The sequence below is a fragment of the Neolamprologus multifasciatus genome, chromosome 3 (genome assembly GCF_963576455.1).
Source record: "Neolamprologus multifasciatus chromosome 3, fNeoMul1.2, whole genome shotgun sequence".
Lineage (NCBI taxonomy): Eukaryota > Metazoa > Chordata > Actinopteri > Cichliformes > Cichlidae > Neolamprologus > Neolamprologus multifasciatus.
The window spans coordinates 39,279,248-39,298,601 of record NC_140441.1 but is presented as its reverse complement, the minus strand read 5'-3'; the positions used below and the strand labels follow the sequence as shown (position 1 = coordinate 39,298,601).

Sequence of the window (19,354 nt, the reverse complement as noted above, 5' to 3'; positions counted from 1 at the left end):
TTTTAGTACAGAGCGGACGTCATGTTTAATATTCTACTTTTTGATTTTTGCCATTCTTGAGGGTCAAAGACATCACCTTCTTCCTCAGGATGACAGTGATGTGATCACATTTTCCTACATGTCACTGCTGATTTGCACAGGATTTACCATTTGTCAGTGCACACCGTAAAACATTTTTATCATCTATAGAAATCTACAGATTTTAGCCAGATATTTGTCTTTAAAACATTTAAATTTACAGATTCGTCAAAAGGTACGACAATGATGAGGTTAATTTTCTCTTTTTGCTCAAGCATAACTACTAAAAGATTGGGGTTTCTGAAAGTTTTTCTGGTAATAGGAATATTTCATTTACATTAATATGTTGATAAAACAGCGTTTAGCTGAAATGTGTTCCTGATAACTGATTGTTCTCTGAGGATTGATCGTGTTTTTTAGAGGGGTTCACGGTTTCTTAAAAATTCCTGCTTTGATCAAATAGTAGGACCACATTTTTGAACTGTTGACTTGGTCGACTGACACATACACACACACATAGTTCCAGCATTCATGGTTTTGCAGATGAAGCACACTAATGACTGTGGTGCTCCAATATGTTTGCATGTATGAAGTGACGGTAAAACAACTGTTGGATTGCCTGTGATGAAATTTGGTTCTGATTTTGTTTCCAGAGGATTAAAAGCTTAGTGCTGGTAATGATAGTTGTCTTGATACATTTTACTGAATTTGGTGCTTCGGTTCCATCAACATTTTGACTTATTTACTTAATGGTTTGGCTCACAGGTGAGTCCAGATATTCATGGTTTCAGGAAGATTAACCATTCTCCATTAGGTTTCCTGTTGTGGCCATCATTTTTGTTTTTATTGAAACAAAACTACTACTGAATGGGATCAGACAGTCATTACCAGAGGATTCAATATCACAAGTTTTGTAATTCTTTGACTCCTACAGCTGGATCAAAATTCTGACTGGTCATTTAAAACCACTGGAACAAGTTCATGGTGTCCAGAGAAAGCATCCTAATGATACGGGTACTCTGTATGTTTCACCACTCTGAGGCTGGCATGTCGTGCTTAGCCTTACAGTTAAATTTTGTTTCATACTCTTTGTCTCCCGTGGTTCTTTTTAACCGACTTTTCAACTGAAACGATACACATTTAAAGTACAGAGATCCCTTACATGTCCCAGGACATTTATTCTAAAATCACGTTTCGAGGAGTCACTAAGATCTTTGGCCTTTTGTTCTGAAACAGGTTGTAAAATAAGCATGAACTGTAAGGACTTTGACTATTGTTGACTTGATCACTTGATGTACTGTAACATAGTCCAGACAGTCATGATTTCTAGACAAATAACCTCATTGGCGTTGGTTCTCCACTATTTCCTATAGTGGTCGACATTCTTGTTTTGTTTTTTTTTCTGAAACATCTACTAGATTGGTGGTAAAATAATGTTTAGATCAGAAATTCATTGTTACCATGAATTCTGATAACCTCTATAACTCTTAGAGTCTCTCTATAGTGCTGCTGTGAGGTCAAAGTTTTGACTCATGTACTTGGGCTCAAAATGTAATCCTCATTCCCCAATGCAGTAAGCAGTGTTTATTTTGGGGTCCTAATTTGGGTTTGCTTTTGGTGACACTCAAACACTGATGTTAGTGGACGCATTTATGGAAGGCATTCCTCAAATCATTACAAAAGAGATACAAAAGGTGTACTGGTAACCTGTCCACATATCTTTGGTGATTTTTGTATCCGAGTGGTTAACATTTTGTTTAAATAGGATTTCTTACTTAAAAGTACTTCACACTTTTTTATGTTTTAGTCCAACATTAAAGAAAAGAGTCTGTGTTTCTAGTCTTAGATCTTTAATCTCTTTCATCTTTGTCGTCAGACTGCTTTGCTGGACTGATGTGAATTGAAGTGGACATCTGGCCTTGTGTCCAGCGGCACGATTGTGATTTCATAGTGATGCGATCCCATCAAATCCTCCCTAATGAGCAGCACTCTAAAGGCTCAGTGATTGATTCTCATTTGAAACTGGGGTCGGGGGGAAAAAGGGAATTTGAAACACTCCCTTGTGCTCTGTTTCTGCTTTCTGACCACATAACCAGGACGCTCCTTGCTGTCTTTTTCTTTGACCTTAGCTGTGACTCAGACCGTGTCATTTCCTGCTCGGCAGCAAAAAGAAATGGTGTGACTTCCTGTGTTAAAGTGCCACAGCCTGCCGGGTGACTGTTGTTTCCTTTGTCTAAATCTTTTCTCTTTGCATTTGATGGGAGTTGTGAGCTTGTTGTGACTCTTCACAGCAAATCCAGCACGTCCAAATTAACACTGTCAGATTTGATTTCAACACTATTAAAGTGTCTATATGGGTCCACACCAGAGAGTGTTAATTTAACTCTTTTTGGAGAGTTGGTACGTTAACTCTGATTTAGTGTTAAACACCAAATCTGTCTGGAGTTGATAATTTAACACTTGGTGTTAAGAGTTTATATATTAACTCTCAAAGAGTATTTTAGTTTAACTACGTAAGAGTTATCTTCTAATTAATTCTAAAAAGCGGGAATTTTCCTGTTCTGAACTTCTAGAAATTTCTCTTGGAAATAAACATTTACTAAAAAGACGCAATGGTTTTTGAAAAACATTTATTCTGAACTGTGCACCACAATTTCAAAACATTTTCTGAAAGATGTAACAGTGTACATGTTCTCACTTTCATTAGAATTTTGTTTATCAAAAGGTCTGACATAGGTCAGCTGGTAAATGCAAATAACAGCATTCTATTCAATTCAATTCAATTCAATTCAATTCAATTTTATTTATATAGCGCCAAATCACAACAAATGTCGCCTCAAGGCGCTTCATAGATACAGAGAAAAGCCCAACAATCATATGACCCCCTATGAGCAAGCACTTTGGCGACAGTGGGAAGGAAAAACTCCCTTTTAACAGGAAGAAACCTCCGGCAGAACCAGGCTCAGGGAGGGGCGGCCATCTGCTGCGACCGGTTGGGGTGAGAGAAGGAAGACAGGATAAAGACATGCTGTGGAAGAGAGACAGAGATTAATAACTCATTCTCATCACTTATTTCAATAAATACAAAATACAATATGCATGTCCTTCATTCATCACTTTGTGGAACTTCAACGCACTTCTGCTCTCCCCCATATTCCATCTTCACAAGCATATCCTATGTGGAGATTGAATAAAAATTAGTTGACACTAATTAATGGCACAAATCAATTGCAGCACAGTAAAAAAAAAAAAAAAATCCTTTTTGAGACATTACTTGTGTAAAGTATTTTCCCAAAAGACAAGGACACAGGCAACAGGTAATACTGAACTAAATGTAAAACCTCAACCTTTTTCATTTTTACCTAAACCGTGTGCACAAAACTCTGGAGGGATCTAAATGCTAACGTAGAACTCAGTCAGGACGTCTGCTACTGCTGTCTGCTCGTTTTTTTTTTTTTATGGGAGCTCGTTTTCAGGCTTCAAGTAGCACCATTATACCAACATTTCACATTCTAGACATTGTTTTAAGTGTATTTGACCAAAAATTTGACTGAAAATTCACATGCAAGCTTTTTTTCAAGGCTGTGGTATTTGCCCGCAAATGATGCCTTTCAGCTAGCTAAAACAGAATATTATGCTATCAGCGAGCAACATGGCTAATGTCTTTCACACAGCTTTGTCTCAACTCCAAAGAGCCACAGAAGTAAAAGCTAATAATAATAATTGAAACAATCTTTGAAAAAATGACTTACCAAGCATGGCAAACAACTCAAATATGTAGAGCAAAATGTTCTGAAACGGCTTCACTTCAGCTTCGATTGGAGCCGTGCTGGGGGCGGAGTTTGTGAATTTACTCTATTAGTCATAGCCCCTGTAGGAGTTCAGAGTTAAGAGGTCAAGAGTTAACGTTTCCATTGTAACACCTCCAGATTTGAAATAGAAACACTCATTTTTAACACTCGATTTTAACTACTATCATTTTACACCTCAGAGTTACATTAAAAGAATGTGACTCTACTTAGAGTAAAATTAACTCTAAGACTACTAACACCAAAACATTTAACACTTTTGTTAATCGCTGTGTTGTAACTTTTGTTTTTATTGCATTTTTAAAGCTATGTCACGTTAGAAAGGGATCCTTTTGAAGAAAAAAATGAAAAGCAGAAACACCCACAAGCAACATTCTTGACTTTTAACAAGTGTTTCAACTTAGTATGTTAGTCCCAAAAAACCTGGCACTTGTTGGAGTTCTTGAAAGGTGGTGACGACTTCTGCCTCTGTATGGACTATTTTGCATTTAAAACCTTTTTTGGTGGAGGAGTATCCATGCTGGCCCCTGAGGGCCAGCTTCAACAAATTGTTTTCAAATATGTACAAGTTTGCTGAAGTAATGCTCCCCATGAATTTTCAAATTTTGGAAGATGCACAAACTTTCCATCAGAAAGGTCAGAGGGCCCGGTGGCGCCAGTGTCCGGCAGCCTCGCCTCTGTCAGTGCGCCCCAGGGCAGCTGTGGCTACAATGTAGCTTGGCATCACCAGTGTGTGAATGTGTGTGTGGATGACTGAATGTAGTGTAAAGCGCTTTGGGGTCCTTAGGGACTAAATAAAGTGCTATACAAATACAGGCCATTTATATGCTTACCATCATATAAGCACTTAACCCTTTAACTTATTTACAGTCCTTTTTTTGCAGGTAGATTTGATTAGACAGTGGTCTAGGCTATGAACTGGTTTCAGGAGAGTCCAACATTTAGCCATATCTTCCACATGTTTTGCCCTGTCTACTGTTGAGGCTACTTGCAATACCCTAAAGGTGTTTTTTACGGTAAGGAAAGGAGCATATAATATAAAGTTAGACGAAAGTAGGGGTGCTGAGAGTACCGCAGCACCCCATCACAACAAATAGATAACACAGCACCTCCTGACAAATGGAAAACATAGATAAAGGTTTTAAAACATTTTATATGCTATTCACGTTATCAGTTATCACAGAAGTGTGTAAAGTTTTAATTTATCTTCAAATCAAGCCTAGCATCATGGTCAAATGACACAGGCTATCATAATAGTAAGGAAATTAAATATAGGTCAAACATCTGGTTAAATCTCCTCTGCAATGAGAAATTAATGAAGCCACTGAATCAGAAGAGCTTCCATTTCATATGAACAGGATTTGAATATTTTTGTTGCTCTGCTTGTGTGTAGTGGTGCATGTTTTATTTCTTAATAATTAGTCCTTATGAGGTATCTGGCAAGTCTCCTGCCCACTGTTGTAAATTGGCTTATTATTAACTCCCCTGGTTGAACAATGCTGAAACGACTGAGTCATAACCAGCTCAAATGCAGTCAATTAAAACGATCTTGCTCTACATATCAATAGAAACTTTTTTTTTTCTTTTGCTTTACCACATTTAGTCATCAGCATTTAAATCGCTGATATGATCTGTGCTTGTTGAGGCCTGAAGCTTTGAAGTCATTTGGCTTTATACCTCATTTTTTCACCACTGACACGAGGGCTGTGTGCAGGCTTAATGAGCCAGTCATTTAGGGGATTGATTAATGACTGAATGTGAAGTTCAGTCACCCAACTAATTTGTCATTACACCAAAGAGTTGTCAAGTTTATCTGGAACTGTCCTGCCATTTAGGCACAGCGGTTTACTAATGGTGAAATATATTTCCCCGGAGGGAACCGTGGGCTAGTTAAACAGAGAGGCATCAGGTAAAAGTGACAGAAAGTTTGTTACTGCAGTTTGGCTCATTGATTTGTCCCCGTTAACAAAAGGCTAGAAGTTCAGACAACAGCAGCAAAGACAAGGTTTACAAATTTACAGCTTATTCACAGGTAACAATACAGATAAATGTTATTTTATATTCACTGTCACCTCTGGGAGATATCACATCACAGAAAACCCTTCCCAATTTGGAGTGAATATTCCACCCTTTTCTGACTGACAACCATGGCCTCATATGTGGCAGTGGTAGTTCCCATACTAGTTATAACCATGTGTAACTGTCGGACAATCTGAAGCCTGCAAATAATAACAGAGCACACAGTCAAAATGCCAAAAACAGAGCTAAAGCCACACACCTTTGAGATTGTGAGACCAAATCTCGGTCTTACTTGTCCACATATAAATCCAGGAACACATTTTTTCAAAAGCTCAATGCCATTTACATGTAGACGAGAGGGCAAAATGCACAAAAAAGCCTGGAGAATAGAGGTGTCCTAATCCCATGACATGATAAAGACTTACAACACCAAGCCTCAAGCTCCAAAATATAGTGATATCCTTCATCTATCCAGAGGTCTCCATTAGGCCAGGTTGCATCCTTTGGCCAGCTGCATCTGGCTCCTGAACTTTAAATTTGACATCTCTGATATGTAAGAACTTTAGAAGATACTTGCAGGGATGAATGGATAATCATGCAGTTTTTAAATAATGCCAACGTTACTCAGAGTACAAAAGGATTTACTCTTATCTCCTTCACGCTCAGCTCCACTCGGCTGTTTTGCTCTGAAAAACCTTCAACCAGCAGTACTGCCCGATCTTAGGAAGCCAGGCTGTGTGTAGGTGCTCAGACAGACAGAGAAGTCAGCAGAGCTTTATTAACCCTCGTTTCTCTTTGGGTCACTGAGTTTTATGTAAACTCCCCCAAGAACCCCTGTATGATTAAACTGGTTGGTTTACAGCACCGTGTTGGCTTCTGGAACAGATGCATCCTCTTGATGTTTTCCTTCTCTTTGATTTGACCCAGCTTGTACAAATAAATGAGGGGCAGTCATCCGCAGAGAGATGCACCAAGATCTGAGGCATCTGTTGAATGTCAAGGAAGCAGTTTGACAAAAATGAAATAAAATCTGACTCCGTGCAGCCAATATGTAATGATAGAGACAGACAGCGTGTTAAATTGAGAGTTTAGTGAGGAGTGATAGATTTACAATGTAAACAGTTGTTTAAGGTGTAAGGAGAAGATTAGCAGGAGAAACACATGAAGGGGATTTGCTCTGTTTCTGTCAGAGCTTGCAAGAAAACAAAGGACAAATAACAGTGAGAAGAGGCGTGCAGCCGTCACACTATTTAGATTATATTAAAGGCACCTGCTTAGTGAAAACATGGACACTGGCAATCAAGTGTTTGAAGGAGTGCATTTTCAGCCCATCATTTAAAATAAAAGGAGCCTGTTCTTAAGCCATAAACACTCTTTGAGACATTTCTTTCCAAGATGCTGTGTTTTCAACTCAAATGGCAACAGAAGCTCAGACACCATTGGTTTGTTCAGGATTTGAAATACAGTTCATTTAGTTTTACAAACCAGTTTTTCCAGTTGGCCTACGTTCTAACAGAGCTAAGCTTAATTGCAATTTGTAGCCAGAGTGGGTGTTAATAATTCTAAAGTTAGACATTTTGTTTTTATTGGAAATGTATTTGCTAAATATATTTAGAACAAAAACTTTAGTTTTGAAAATGTGGCGGTATCAAGAGGTTGGATACTATTTATGAAAGTTAATACATTATGAAATACAATTATTTTAATCAAGCTTACGAGAAAATCGTAATGGCAGCATTATCGTAGGGCTATTTCACACAGGCTTTAGAGACCAGTCAGCTTCAGGTCAGAAGGGAAATGTGTATATATGCATGTGGCTGGCTCACTTAGTGAAATCAGTTGCAAAGAGGCTGCTACACCAAAAAAACCCTGCTTTTAATTGCTTTAGTTGTGAGCACTTTGCCTCCACTGCCCATAGTTTGCACTGACTAAAATAGTGGATGAACGTCAGTGAAACTCATTAACTATGAGTCAGACCAACAATGGAGAAAGTTCGCCTGGTAAAAGCTGCGCCTTACTGCTGCACCCATTACTCTTCAGAAGGTGTGGATTCTCATGATTTAAAACCATATTAGCATTAAAACATCCCGCTTTTACAGGAGTAGAAGATGAGGAGTAAATGTATCCACACCACCTCCTCTTGTACTGATTCACTGAGGCCCTTCACATTCTTATAGACTCACAGGAAAGTTGAGGTCTGGTTGTATGAAGCAGTGCCTCTGGCGCATGGAGCTCTTTTGAAATAGCTTGTGGTGAACTTTGAATGAACAAAAAGATTTTTTTATATATCAGTCGAGAATAGGGGCAACTTCTTCTGCATATCATGCCAGCTGCTTATCTGTCTGGGGTCTTGTTGAAATTCTTTGCACATTATTGGTTCTGCAATGTTTTAGCTGTCTAATGTAACATCAGCATTGTGGTTGCAGCGTGCTGGAACTGTTCTGGAAATCCCAGGCCGCTAATTTGAGCTTGTTCTTCACTTTTATATGTGCAGCCGGGGTGGTTTAAAAGAGTTTGAGTCCAGCCTACTCCACATTAATTTCTGTAACACCATTCTGATAAAAGAGAAATGGATAAATTGTACGCCCTTGCTGTCATGCATTCATCCATGCATGCACGGTCTCTATTAGTTACTAGCCTATTTAATGACCAGCCTTAGATCATTGATCTTAGATGATTGAAAATGATGATTCAGAACTAAGTAATGTGATTTTTAGGTGTGTGATATACAAAAATAGCACAAGGAAAGTTAGTATCTGTAACATCACTATCAAGTCTGTGATGTCCCCAAAGCATACAAACAATGTCATTAGAAAATGAAAAATAAAGATACTTCCCAAATCTGGGAAATTATTTTGTTATAGCAGGTGAAATGATTATAAAATAACAACAATGATGGTAATAATATCTGCCAGATGCTTCTCTGCCAGACAGATGTATTACAGAGCATGTGGGCAGCTTAGCTGATTCAGACTGTTAGAGACAGTGCATCAGAAATGGATGACCCCATTTGTAGCCAACCACAAAGCCACCTACCCGATCAGTTCACTCAGTCTCACCTACTCCGATGCTGCTCCCACAGCAGACGGCAGCAGAGTGATAAAAATCTCTATCATGTTGTTGCATAGATTGCAGTTTTTAAAAATTATTTATTATTATTATTCAGTTCAGTTTTATTTGTAGACTGCCAAATAACAATAACAGAAGCCTCAAGAAGTAGTCTTGCCCATCACTAGTTCTCCACCCATAACCACTGCAGAACTGTTAGAAGTATTTCTGTAGGTCCTATGAACTGTATGATCTGTCTGAGAAACAGCCTTTGTGAAATCATGCCCTATGGTGATTGTACTGAAAGTCTGCACTGTGTGACATCAGCTGGTATATTTATAACATTTCTCTTACTCGTAAGTTTTCAGTGCAGCTTTTATATATAAAAGCTAATTGTGAATCAACATGAGTGGTTCCCTCAAGAATTGAAAATTATGTGGCAAAAAAAGTGATTATTATTTATTGTTTCTTTATTTTTGATGCAATATTCTTAAAGTGCACAATGAAAGCCATTATTTCTTAATTTCTGCTCTTCAGGTTTCAAGTCAGCCTCAGTTTCCTGTGACTCAAGATCAGGCTCCTCGATCATGATCCTGTAGAACTAGCTAACATTATTACTTTGCTTTGGCATCCCCAAAGAATGCAAAGAGTAATTTCTAAGAAAAAAACGTCCCTCTGCTTCTTAGAAATACTCTTTAAAATCACCAATATTCAAAAATATGCCACACTTTACTATTCCACTCTTGGAAAGCCTTCAAACAACCTTAAAAGACGTTTAAGGATTCTGGGAATCGGGAAAACATGGCTGGTTTGTCACAACAGTAAAGGACTTTAAAGTTGACACTGAAAACGTATAATTTGTGAAATTATCCCCTGGTGCAGATGCAAGATTTATGTCTGCAGTCACAGAGAAAAGACAGAAACAGATACTGTAACGTGGCTCCAGAGGTTAAGAGTCTTAACTGAAACAATTTAGTTGCTTGCTTCTGGAAGCAAATCTTAGCAAGCATGCGGTGCATAGAGAAGGCATCTCTTCTGTCTGTGTTCAGTACCAAACAAAGTATTTTAGGACTATGTGTGGCTTTGAGAGAGGGATTAATTGAAGCAGTCATTTAAACTTTGGTCACCAGGCATGAGACTTTAAATATATTTTTGGAAGTGAATGCATCACATTTACAGAGAGAAGCCAGAGGTCTGGCATCAGTTTGAAGCTACACTTCACTTATTAGTTCTTCTAAGCCTGTGCTTTGATCCATTTTTTCTACATCAGCTCTTTTTAATTTTGAACCTTACACAGGAGGTTTGGCACCAGAAAGCCTTAATTTACATTTTAAAGGCTGACCTTTATGTTGTGCTGTTGAAGTTCTGTGTTACAACCGAAATTAGCTGTGATGTGACAAAATTAGAACAAAGCTATTAAATGACAAGAAACTAACGGGTTCGGCCTCTGCTCTTCTTCTTTTACTTAGTGGACGTGATATTATTTAATCGGTGGTTGACGTCAGATATGAGTTTATTAAATTCAGTTTCATTTTAGGATATCTTTCCAACAGTTGTTCAGGGTTCATGGATCGTTTCCTTAAAGGCTTTCAGTGCTTCTTCTTGAAATTTTGACACAACACAAAAGCTGGCCAAAGAATCCCAGCTATTCCAAAATTACAAGCCAAGCAATGGTTCAGTCAAGAACGACAATTTGTATAACCGTCTAATATTATTATCTAGTGGTGGACCTCGATTTTTTTTTACTATTCTATTATTACTCTTCTACTATATCTAGATGATATCCTGGTGGCTCTTTTGACTGGCTCCCGGAAAGCATCTGGGCATTTTCCGATGCTAAGCTCCGCATTAGCTTGTGCTGCCGTACTGGCCCACCTATCGCCGTCTGCTGGAACAGCACGTGTCCAGCAACCACTTGCCTTTTTCAGCCATACTCTACGGGACAAGAAGCATAAATACAGCATTTTTGACCAGATGTTGCTGGCTCTCCACCAGGCAATGCGTCATTTTGTTTTGTTTTTTTTCATAATTTACCACGTACGTGGACCACAAACCTTTGACGTTTGCGATGTCCAAAGTATCTGACCCATGGAGTGCACGCCAGCAGTGCCATTTGGTGGCTATTTCTGAGTTTACGATGGACATTCAGCATGATGACCAACTTGGACATCCTTGCCCTTAAGTCTGCTCAGACAGGCCTCATCCTGGAGGACAGACCGGTGCAGGATGGCGGTCCTCCCCTGGTCTGTGATGTTTCCACCAGTCGCCCACGCCCGGTGGTTCCTGTTTCATGGTGTCGTCACATTTTTGACTCATGCATGCTCTATCACATCCAGGGGTCCGGGCCTCTGTTAAACTGGTCAGCTCCAAGTTTTTTTGGCCATTCCTGGGCCCTAGCCCTGATACCTTTGTCCCAAAGACTTTAGAAACTTATAAGTTTGTTTTGTCAGGCGATGCTCATAGTAGGCCGTGGCAGCACGGTGGCACGGTGGTTAGCACTGTTGCCGCACAACAAGAAAGTCCTGAGTTCAATTCCAACATCAAGCCAGGGTCTTTCTGTGTGGAGTTTGCATGTTCTCCCCGTGTTTGCGTGGGTTCCCTCCGGGTACTCCGGCTTCCTCCCACCGTCCAAAGACATGCAGCTTGTGGGGATAGGTTAATTGGAAAATCCAAATTGCCATTAGGAGTGAATGTGAGCGTGAATGGTTGTCTGTCCCTGTGTGTTGGCCCTGCGACAGACTGGCGACCTGTCCAGGGTGTACCCCGCCTCTCGCCCTATGACAGCTGGGATAGGCTCCAGCGCCCCCTGCGACCCTGAAAAGGAGAAGCGGAAGCGAATGGATGGATGGATGCTCATAGTACACCACTGCGTCTGGTGTATGACAGCCCGTTTAGAGTCCTCAAATCGGGCCGGAAACATTTTGTTTTGGACTTTGGAGGTCGTAGGGAGACTGTGTGTGTTGATAGACTTAAACCTGCAGATGTTCTTGCGGACAATCAAGTAGCGACTCCACCGCGGCCGCCTGTCTTCCATGGGGTTAACTGACTCTGGTTTTCCCCCTAGGAGCACCCCTCAACCGACGGAGTTTCAGTTTTCTTCAGTCTTTACTTTTTCTGCCCACACCACCTAATTCTCAGGATAGAGCTTCCTCTACCAGTTTTCTCCCTCCCAGGTTCAGCCTTTCCGCCCGTTTGCTTAAGCCCAGGGTCCTGGACTAATAGGAGACACTACTGGGCGTTCGAGGAAGGGGGGACCACCAGGAGGCTCCAGTCACACTGGATGCGAATGGGTGCTTTGAATGCTCAGTTCTGTGAAGCGGAGATTAAAGTTGCAGTAAAATATTATATTATTATAATATTAGGATCTCTCGTGTTGTCTTTACATACTTCCACAATCTGTTAGTTATCTTATCCTCGCCGCTTGCGAAAGCTGTAAATACTAGAGTCCTTATATACCGTCCAATGTCAGGTTTATACCACAGCAGCCCAAAGTAACAATATTGGCAATTACCAGAATCATTTTTAATGTTTCTGTAATGGTTAATCCACCAGTAGTCAATTTAGTTCAGTTCAATTCTTTTCAGTTTTATTTATATAGCGCCAATCCCAACAGTCGCCTCAATGCATTTCATATTGTAAGGTAAAGAGAAAGCCATGATTGTTGGCTAGCTGTTGTTAGCATAATAACTTTGAACTCCTCCCTCTCATCCAAGAATGGTCCCTTCTGGCTAAAAAAAATCCCCCAAACCACTAACCTTGAGGCTTTGAAATGCCAAAGTTCATGGCTGACATCTACATCTACTTTTTAAAAATAGATTCTTTGGTTAGAACTACTTATGAATTATTTCCTTTATTTCAAAAAAGTAACCATTCAGTATTTTTTAAGCTATGAATCAAACAGCCATGCACTCAGATTAAGTGCATGACAATGACTTGGACTGCAGTCTGGATGTTTTGCTCCTAGTACAAGGAGCAGGGGGCCTTTCACATGTTTGTGCCCAGAGGCCAGTTAATGCATAACAGATGAATATTAACCTTTTCAGCTAACTCTGGCAGTTCTTTGCAATTCTTTCAGTCCTCTGATGACCAATGAATGTGACTGACTAAACTAACACAAACACACAGCCCTCACCTGTCTCTTTTTTGTATACATATAAACATGAAAAAGATGCTTTGTTGAGTCCTTTTGTGAGTTTAGTTTGCTGAGCACTGTCTCGCAGTGTTGTGTTTCTTGTGGCGAGTACGATTCGGCACAGTCACTGATCCTGTCAGCCGAGAGAAAGAGCAGGAGGGAGCTGAATTCCCTCTAGCAACTTGCTCAGTGAATTAGCTCGCTGGGGTGCGTGTGTGTTTGTGTGTGAATGTGTTTCTTTGTATGTGCTTATTCCCACATGGATTTGTGTGAGTACATGTGCAAGTGCATTTAGATTCACATTGGTGTGTGTTTGTGTTACCATTCTTGTGTTGTTGTTGTTGTTGTTGTTGTGTGTGTGTGTGTGTGTGTGTGTGTGTGTCTGTCTGTCTGTCTGATGAAATGTCCTTTGAGGCTTCTTTAACTGACCTACATATCAGAGCTGTGAAATGGAGAGGTCACAGTTGCATGTGCATGTGCATGGTAGTGTTCAGAAACTATGACACAGCTGGTGTGACATCTTCCCACCTGTGAACCACACAGTCTGACTTTGTGCACCATTATACACAAACTAGAAACTTTCTTCCAAGATGGCACCTATCCATTTCAATTTAGGTTCTTGCAGTAGGTGGATATTTGGAACTAAAAATACAACAAAATAACAATAAAAAAAGGACTATTTTGTATAGTGCAGAATTGCGAAGCTCTGTAAAGCGCTATACAAATACAGGCCATTTACCATTTACCATTCTGGTTTTTACACATTGTCAAGATTGTAACTGAACTAAGAGAAGCTGTTGCTGGTTTTGCTTTCACTGTCTAACACACTAGGTCCCATCAAAACTAGACAGTACAATCAGATTAAGATGTACCAATTTTTCCACTAGTACCTACTTCGTTCGACTCGACTTAAGTCAGATTTTAGGATTTTCCATTACGTGATAGTATCTGCTCGGTTGGAGTTGAAAATGTGACATCAAGGAGACTACATCCCACAAAACGGCCAATGAGAGCGACTCCTTCACAAAAATCAATCCAAGCACATTGAGGTGGTATTATAATTGAATACCACCTCAACGTGCTTGGGGTGATTAGAGCATGGAAAATGAATAAAACTGAGTAGAGTAGAATAGAGTCGAGTCGAGCCAATCCAAGTAGGTACTATAGGAAAAGAGGCTATAGTGTCCACTCAGCTTGTTCAGCTCCTGCCTTTGTTAATGGGACATAAGCATGCTTATATAAACTACTGATGCTATCAATAGCATCTAGGGGCTAGTTTTTGAAATTAGATATAAAGATATATCTACATAATAAAGATATAAAAGTGAGACATCTGACATTCCACAATGTCAGATGTCTCACTTTTTATAACTTAAATATAAGTTATCAAAACAGCATCCTCACAGTCAATAAAATCAGTACTTTGCATTTGTGTGTGCAGATTATCTGAGGCTCTACTTTTGGGAGTAATCTGATCTCATTTATATTCTATGCTGCTTTCCAGGAACAGGGATTAAGGATAACATTGTGACACAGGTTGATTTGACAGTGACCTGATTACTTTTAGGTGTGTGTGAAAATGGGTAACATGATTTTCATAGAAATGAAGGCATTGTAGTTGTTGAGTAAAAAAGTATTTTTCACAAACTTCAGCTTCGCATTTTCAGAACAACAATGTTTAGGGTTCAGTTGAATGTAATTTTACTTATATGGCACCAAATAAAATAAAGAAACATTCCCCTCAAGGTGCTTTATGATATAAGGTAAAGACCCTACAATAACATTTCATATTGTTGCAGGATGAAGTGTTCCTGTTTCAATCCTGTGTTTAGTGGGGCATTGTAGTAATCTGTGTTTACAGCAGATTGGATAGTTATTATGGGCAAACACCAATGGCTGACTTAAACTGGGGTTTTAGAGTAATCAACGTCAAATAACATGGTTTTCCTGCTTTAACCTGATTGCTTGCTGTAATCTGTTAAGTATGACGTGAATTAAAACAAAGTTTATTGATATGGCTTGCAGATTTAATTATCTCATTACTTGCCATTGTAGTATCAAAAACAGTATATACTAAATTTTCTCTATCAAACGTTCTTTCACTTGTCAGAAGAGCTCCCCCTTCAAAAATCCTTTCATCATGTGTGAAAAATGTTGAACTTATTTTAGTCTTTTGATTCGTTTTTAAACTATTGTAACATCACTTATATTGTCTGTGAAGGTTCTCAGTCATCCAGGTCATTGTAGTCTAAGGAGCTTGCAAAGAAAAGCGTCTGGACTTCTTTAAGTTGCTTGAAGACGTTTCACCTCTCATCCGAGAGGCTTCTTCAGTTCTAAGGTCAAATGGTGGGGAGTCCCAGATATAAACCTAGTGGGAGTATCCCCCCACAGAGGGACAAAAGGACCCCCTGATGATCCTCTAATCACCTGAGCCAAGGTGTGAAACTGGGTGTGGGTCCCAATCAGCCAGAGTTTCAGGTGAGCTCATTGTGAAACCTGGCCCCACCTTATCATGCGAATTCCTGAGGTCAGATGGCCCAGGATGTGAGTGGGCGTTAAGGCGTCTGGGGAGGGAACTCAAAACTGAATTATAGATGGCAGAGAGTTGGTGTAAATCACCGCCTCTGTTCAAAGATGGTCGCTCACAGTGGACATAGATGGCTTCTTTCACTCCTCTTTCAAACCATCTGTCCTCTCTGTCCAAAATGTGAACATTGGCATCCTCGAAAGAGTGACCTTATATTGTTAAAAAAGTTACAGTTGGAGGTGGTTGGATTCAGGACACAGAAGTTTCAGTTATGTAACTGCAGCTATAGCATAGCCTTTGTTAAACATTCATTCTTGAATAATCAGGCCCCATCTTATCTTAAAGACATTAAACTCAAATATAAATTTTTGCAAAATTTTCATTTCTGTTTGTTAACTACTTGTACTGTTACTTGGGTTAACTTTTAAATCATGACTTTTAGTTAAATATTCATTATGTGTTTAGCTGACCTTGTTTTTAATTAGCCACATATTTAGCCTTCTTTGCTTTGTTCCTCCATGAGATCTGTTTGGGAATCATTAAAGGTCACAGTTAGTGACTAGCTAGTTAAAGGAATAAAAGAGTCAGATCTTTATCTGAGCATTTGAGTGAAGATATAAAATAAGATTAAATATTCGATTCAGGTAGTAGAATGGTCATGCTGCTCAATAATATGACATAGCTTTATCAATCAGTCGGTGTAACTTATGTAAGATGTACTTCAGTCCAAAAAAACTCCATATACTCTCCTCTTTCTTTAAGCATGTTAATTTAACATTTGTCCATTGGTATATTTCTTTGTTTTCCCACAGGTCCTGTGAGTATAACTGTGTGACTGTAAAATGGCGCTGCCAGCTAAGCACATATGATCTGACATGGAGGCCATCATTGCAGTCAACTCCACACAGGACGAGCTCCCACCCGACGATGTCCCCCTTAACAATGCTTTCCTCGAATACGACCCTAACACTGGTGTCGCTCCCTCAGCTCTTCCTACACTGGCATTTGAAGGAGTGAATTTCTTAGAGGACCCCATCAGCCTACCAAGTGTACAGGTATTGGTCTCACTTCCATTAATTTTTCCATTATGAGGAAAAACATGAATAATTTATCCACTTCTAGTGCCTCAAATCTGCCTGGCAGGCCAACAGTGTAATAACTCACTGGAAATGATGGGCTATCACAATAAAAAATATAGCATGTATTCTCATATACTTTATGAATTTGCCTAAATGATTTTTCCACCTTGCTACACATAACTATAGAGTAGAATAGAATTCAACTTTATTGTCATTGCACATGTCACAAGTACAGGCAACGAAATGCAGTTTGCATCCATCCAGAAGAGCTTTAGCAATAATATGTATATATATATATATATATATATATATATATATATATATATATATATATATATATGTGTGTGTGTGTATGTATATATGTATGAAAACTATACAGAAATATGAATTATGCAAGTCATAAACAGTTGTAGAATTAAAATTATCGTATTGTACAGAATGATTATTAACACAGAACTATATAGTAGTGCAGTTAAGATAAGTGAAATATGTGGATAATTTCTATAGAGGCTATATAAAGTGCTAGTGGTTGTGAGTGGTGGTTCAGCCATGTTATTGTTGTGTGTATGAGGGTACAGTTGTCCATTATGTGTGTGTAGGTGGCTGTTGGTTTGTGTATGTTCAGTCCATGTGTTAATGTGGGTCAGATGTCAGGAGGCAGAGTTCAGGAGTCTGACAGCTGTGGGGAAGAAGCTGTTCCGGTACCTGGTGGTCTTAGTCCGGAGGCTCCTGTAGCGCCTCCCAGAGGGCAGGAGGGTGAAGAGTCCATGTGATGGGTGACTGGGGTCTTTGATGATTTTCCCAGCCCTTTTCAGACACCGCTTCCTGTAGATGTCCTTTATATGGCAGGAAGTGGTGCTCTGGCAATGCGCTGGACAGTTTTCACAACCCTCTGCAACGCCTTCCGGTCCGAGGCAGAGCAGCTCCCATACCAGACTGTTATACAGTTGGTCAGGATGCTCTCAATGGTGCAGCGATAGAAGTTCACCAGGATGTCTGAGGACAGGTGGTTCTTCCTCAGGAAGAAGAGCCTGGTGAGCCTTCTTAACCAGCTTGGAGCAGTTGGTCGTCCAGATGACTATAGTACTTCATCAACAACCTAACAGCCTTAGCTGCGTGCTAAAATGTAATCCCAAAATGGACATTTTTATTTTGCTTTATCTTAACAAGTTAATAATGAGACACTTTCAAAATTTAATATATAAATATATAACATATATTTTTAAACTACAATAAAATGGTTTAAAATGTTGATTTTTAATGGAGTTTAACAGATATTAACTTGTTATTAGGAAGCCTACCTCAGAGTTCTGATTTGCTTTACTAATAAAACTATGACTAATTTATATTAATAAAAAATTAATATAACATACACAATATACGGCTACATAAGAACATGCCCTGCACCTGGGGCAGTGCAAATAACATTTTATTTTCAATTAATTCAATTCATGAATCTAAGGCTATGTCCACATGTACCCGGGTATTTTTGAAAACGCAGATTTTTCTGTGCGTTTGCACCTTCTATCCACATGTAAACGGCGTTTTCGGTTTTCGGAAAACTGAGATTGTTTTTGTTTTTTTGTGTGTCCCGTTTGGATCTTTAGCCATCAAAATTGTTGTCTTAAGGCCAAGAAAGATGCCAAGCGGATTTATTTTACCAAGTGGATCATCATGGCCTTGCCATATTGGTCCATTTGATTGACCTTTATTATAATTATGTATTTATTTTATTTTCGGTTGCTACAAACGGGACAGACATGACTGGGGTTAGGACAGGGAGAAAGAATGAAAGAAAGAGAGGGAGAGAAAGAAAACCAGAGGGGAGAAGAGACGGTGAGAAAGGGGGGAAGAAAGAAAGAAAAACAAACAAAACACCTAGATCACCTGTATGGAGAGAAAAAACCAGAAGAGAAAGCAAACAAAAAAAGAGCAACATAATAAATACAGCACCATCACAATAAACTAGCTAGCAGTAGATAACAGTAGATACTAAATACTAAACGATATTGTGCAGCACGCAAGATAGACAGCGTACAATGTGCTTTGAGGCAGCAGCCAAGAAAGGTGTAATCCGCGTTTGTGAACACCCGTGTGTACACCTGTGTAGATCAGCATGCTTGTATTCCAAAGGTTTCTCCATGTAACGATCTGATAGGGAGTGTGGGGAGCCATAGCCCCGTCCCCCAGGGCATGAAGCAGGTATGGAGGAGATCCAGGCCCCAGACATCCAGAGGCCCCAGAGTACAAGGACCCGAGGAGGACCACCAAAAGGGGGGGAACCGTGCCACCCTCCTGAGAAGAGCTGAGTAGAGCCCCAAACGAGAGGTCACCCAGCAGCTACGGAGCAGAGGCCAGAGGGGGTTGCAGTGGCGTGCCTGCGGGCTCTGCCGGCAGCCAGCTGTGCCAGAGAGGACCGAGCTTCAGGTCCAGAGGCCAGAGGCCCCGCCAATCGGCCACCAGGAGTGAGCCGGTACATACATGAGCGCTCAGCCCCAGTAGACAGGGACCACCAACACACTGACGTCTGAGGGCATCAGCCACCAGCAGGGAGTGTGGTGAGGGGAGATAGGCCTCCGTACTTTGGAGGGCCTGAGATGTACCCAGAGAGGTTGAGTCTAAGACCCAACCTGACATATAGACACAGACGAACAGGCGCACGCGGACACAAACGTGCATTCCCACTCCCATATACACAACCAAATACTCGGTACTCACCCAA

The 19,354-nt window shown here is 40.0% G+C and overlaps 1 protein-coding gene across 1 annotated transcript in view; it reads left to right on the top strand.

Moving 5' to 3' along the window:
• npy2rl (neuropeptide Y receptor Y2, like) overlaps nt 1-19,354 on the top strand; it is an 87,200-nt gene that overhangs the window by 21,866 nt on the left and 45,980 nt on the right. Inside the window, exon 2 of the mRNA XM_085145263.1 lies at nt 16,366-16,608. Within this exon, the coding sequence (XP_085001389.1) occupies nt 16,429-16,608 (180 nt within the window). The 5' untranslated portion in view covers nt 16,366-16,428. The remainder of the gene's footprint in view (nt 1-16,365; nt 16,609-19,354) is intronic.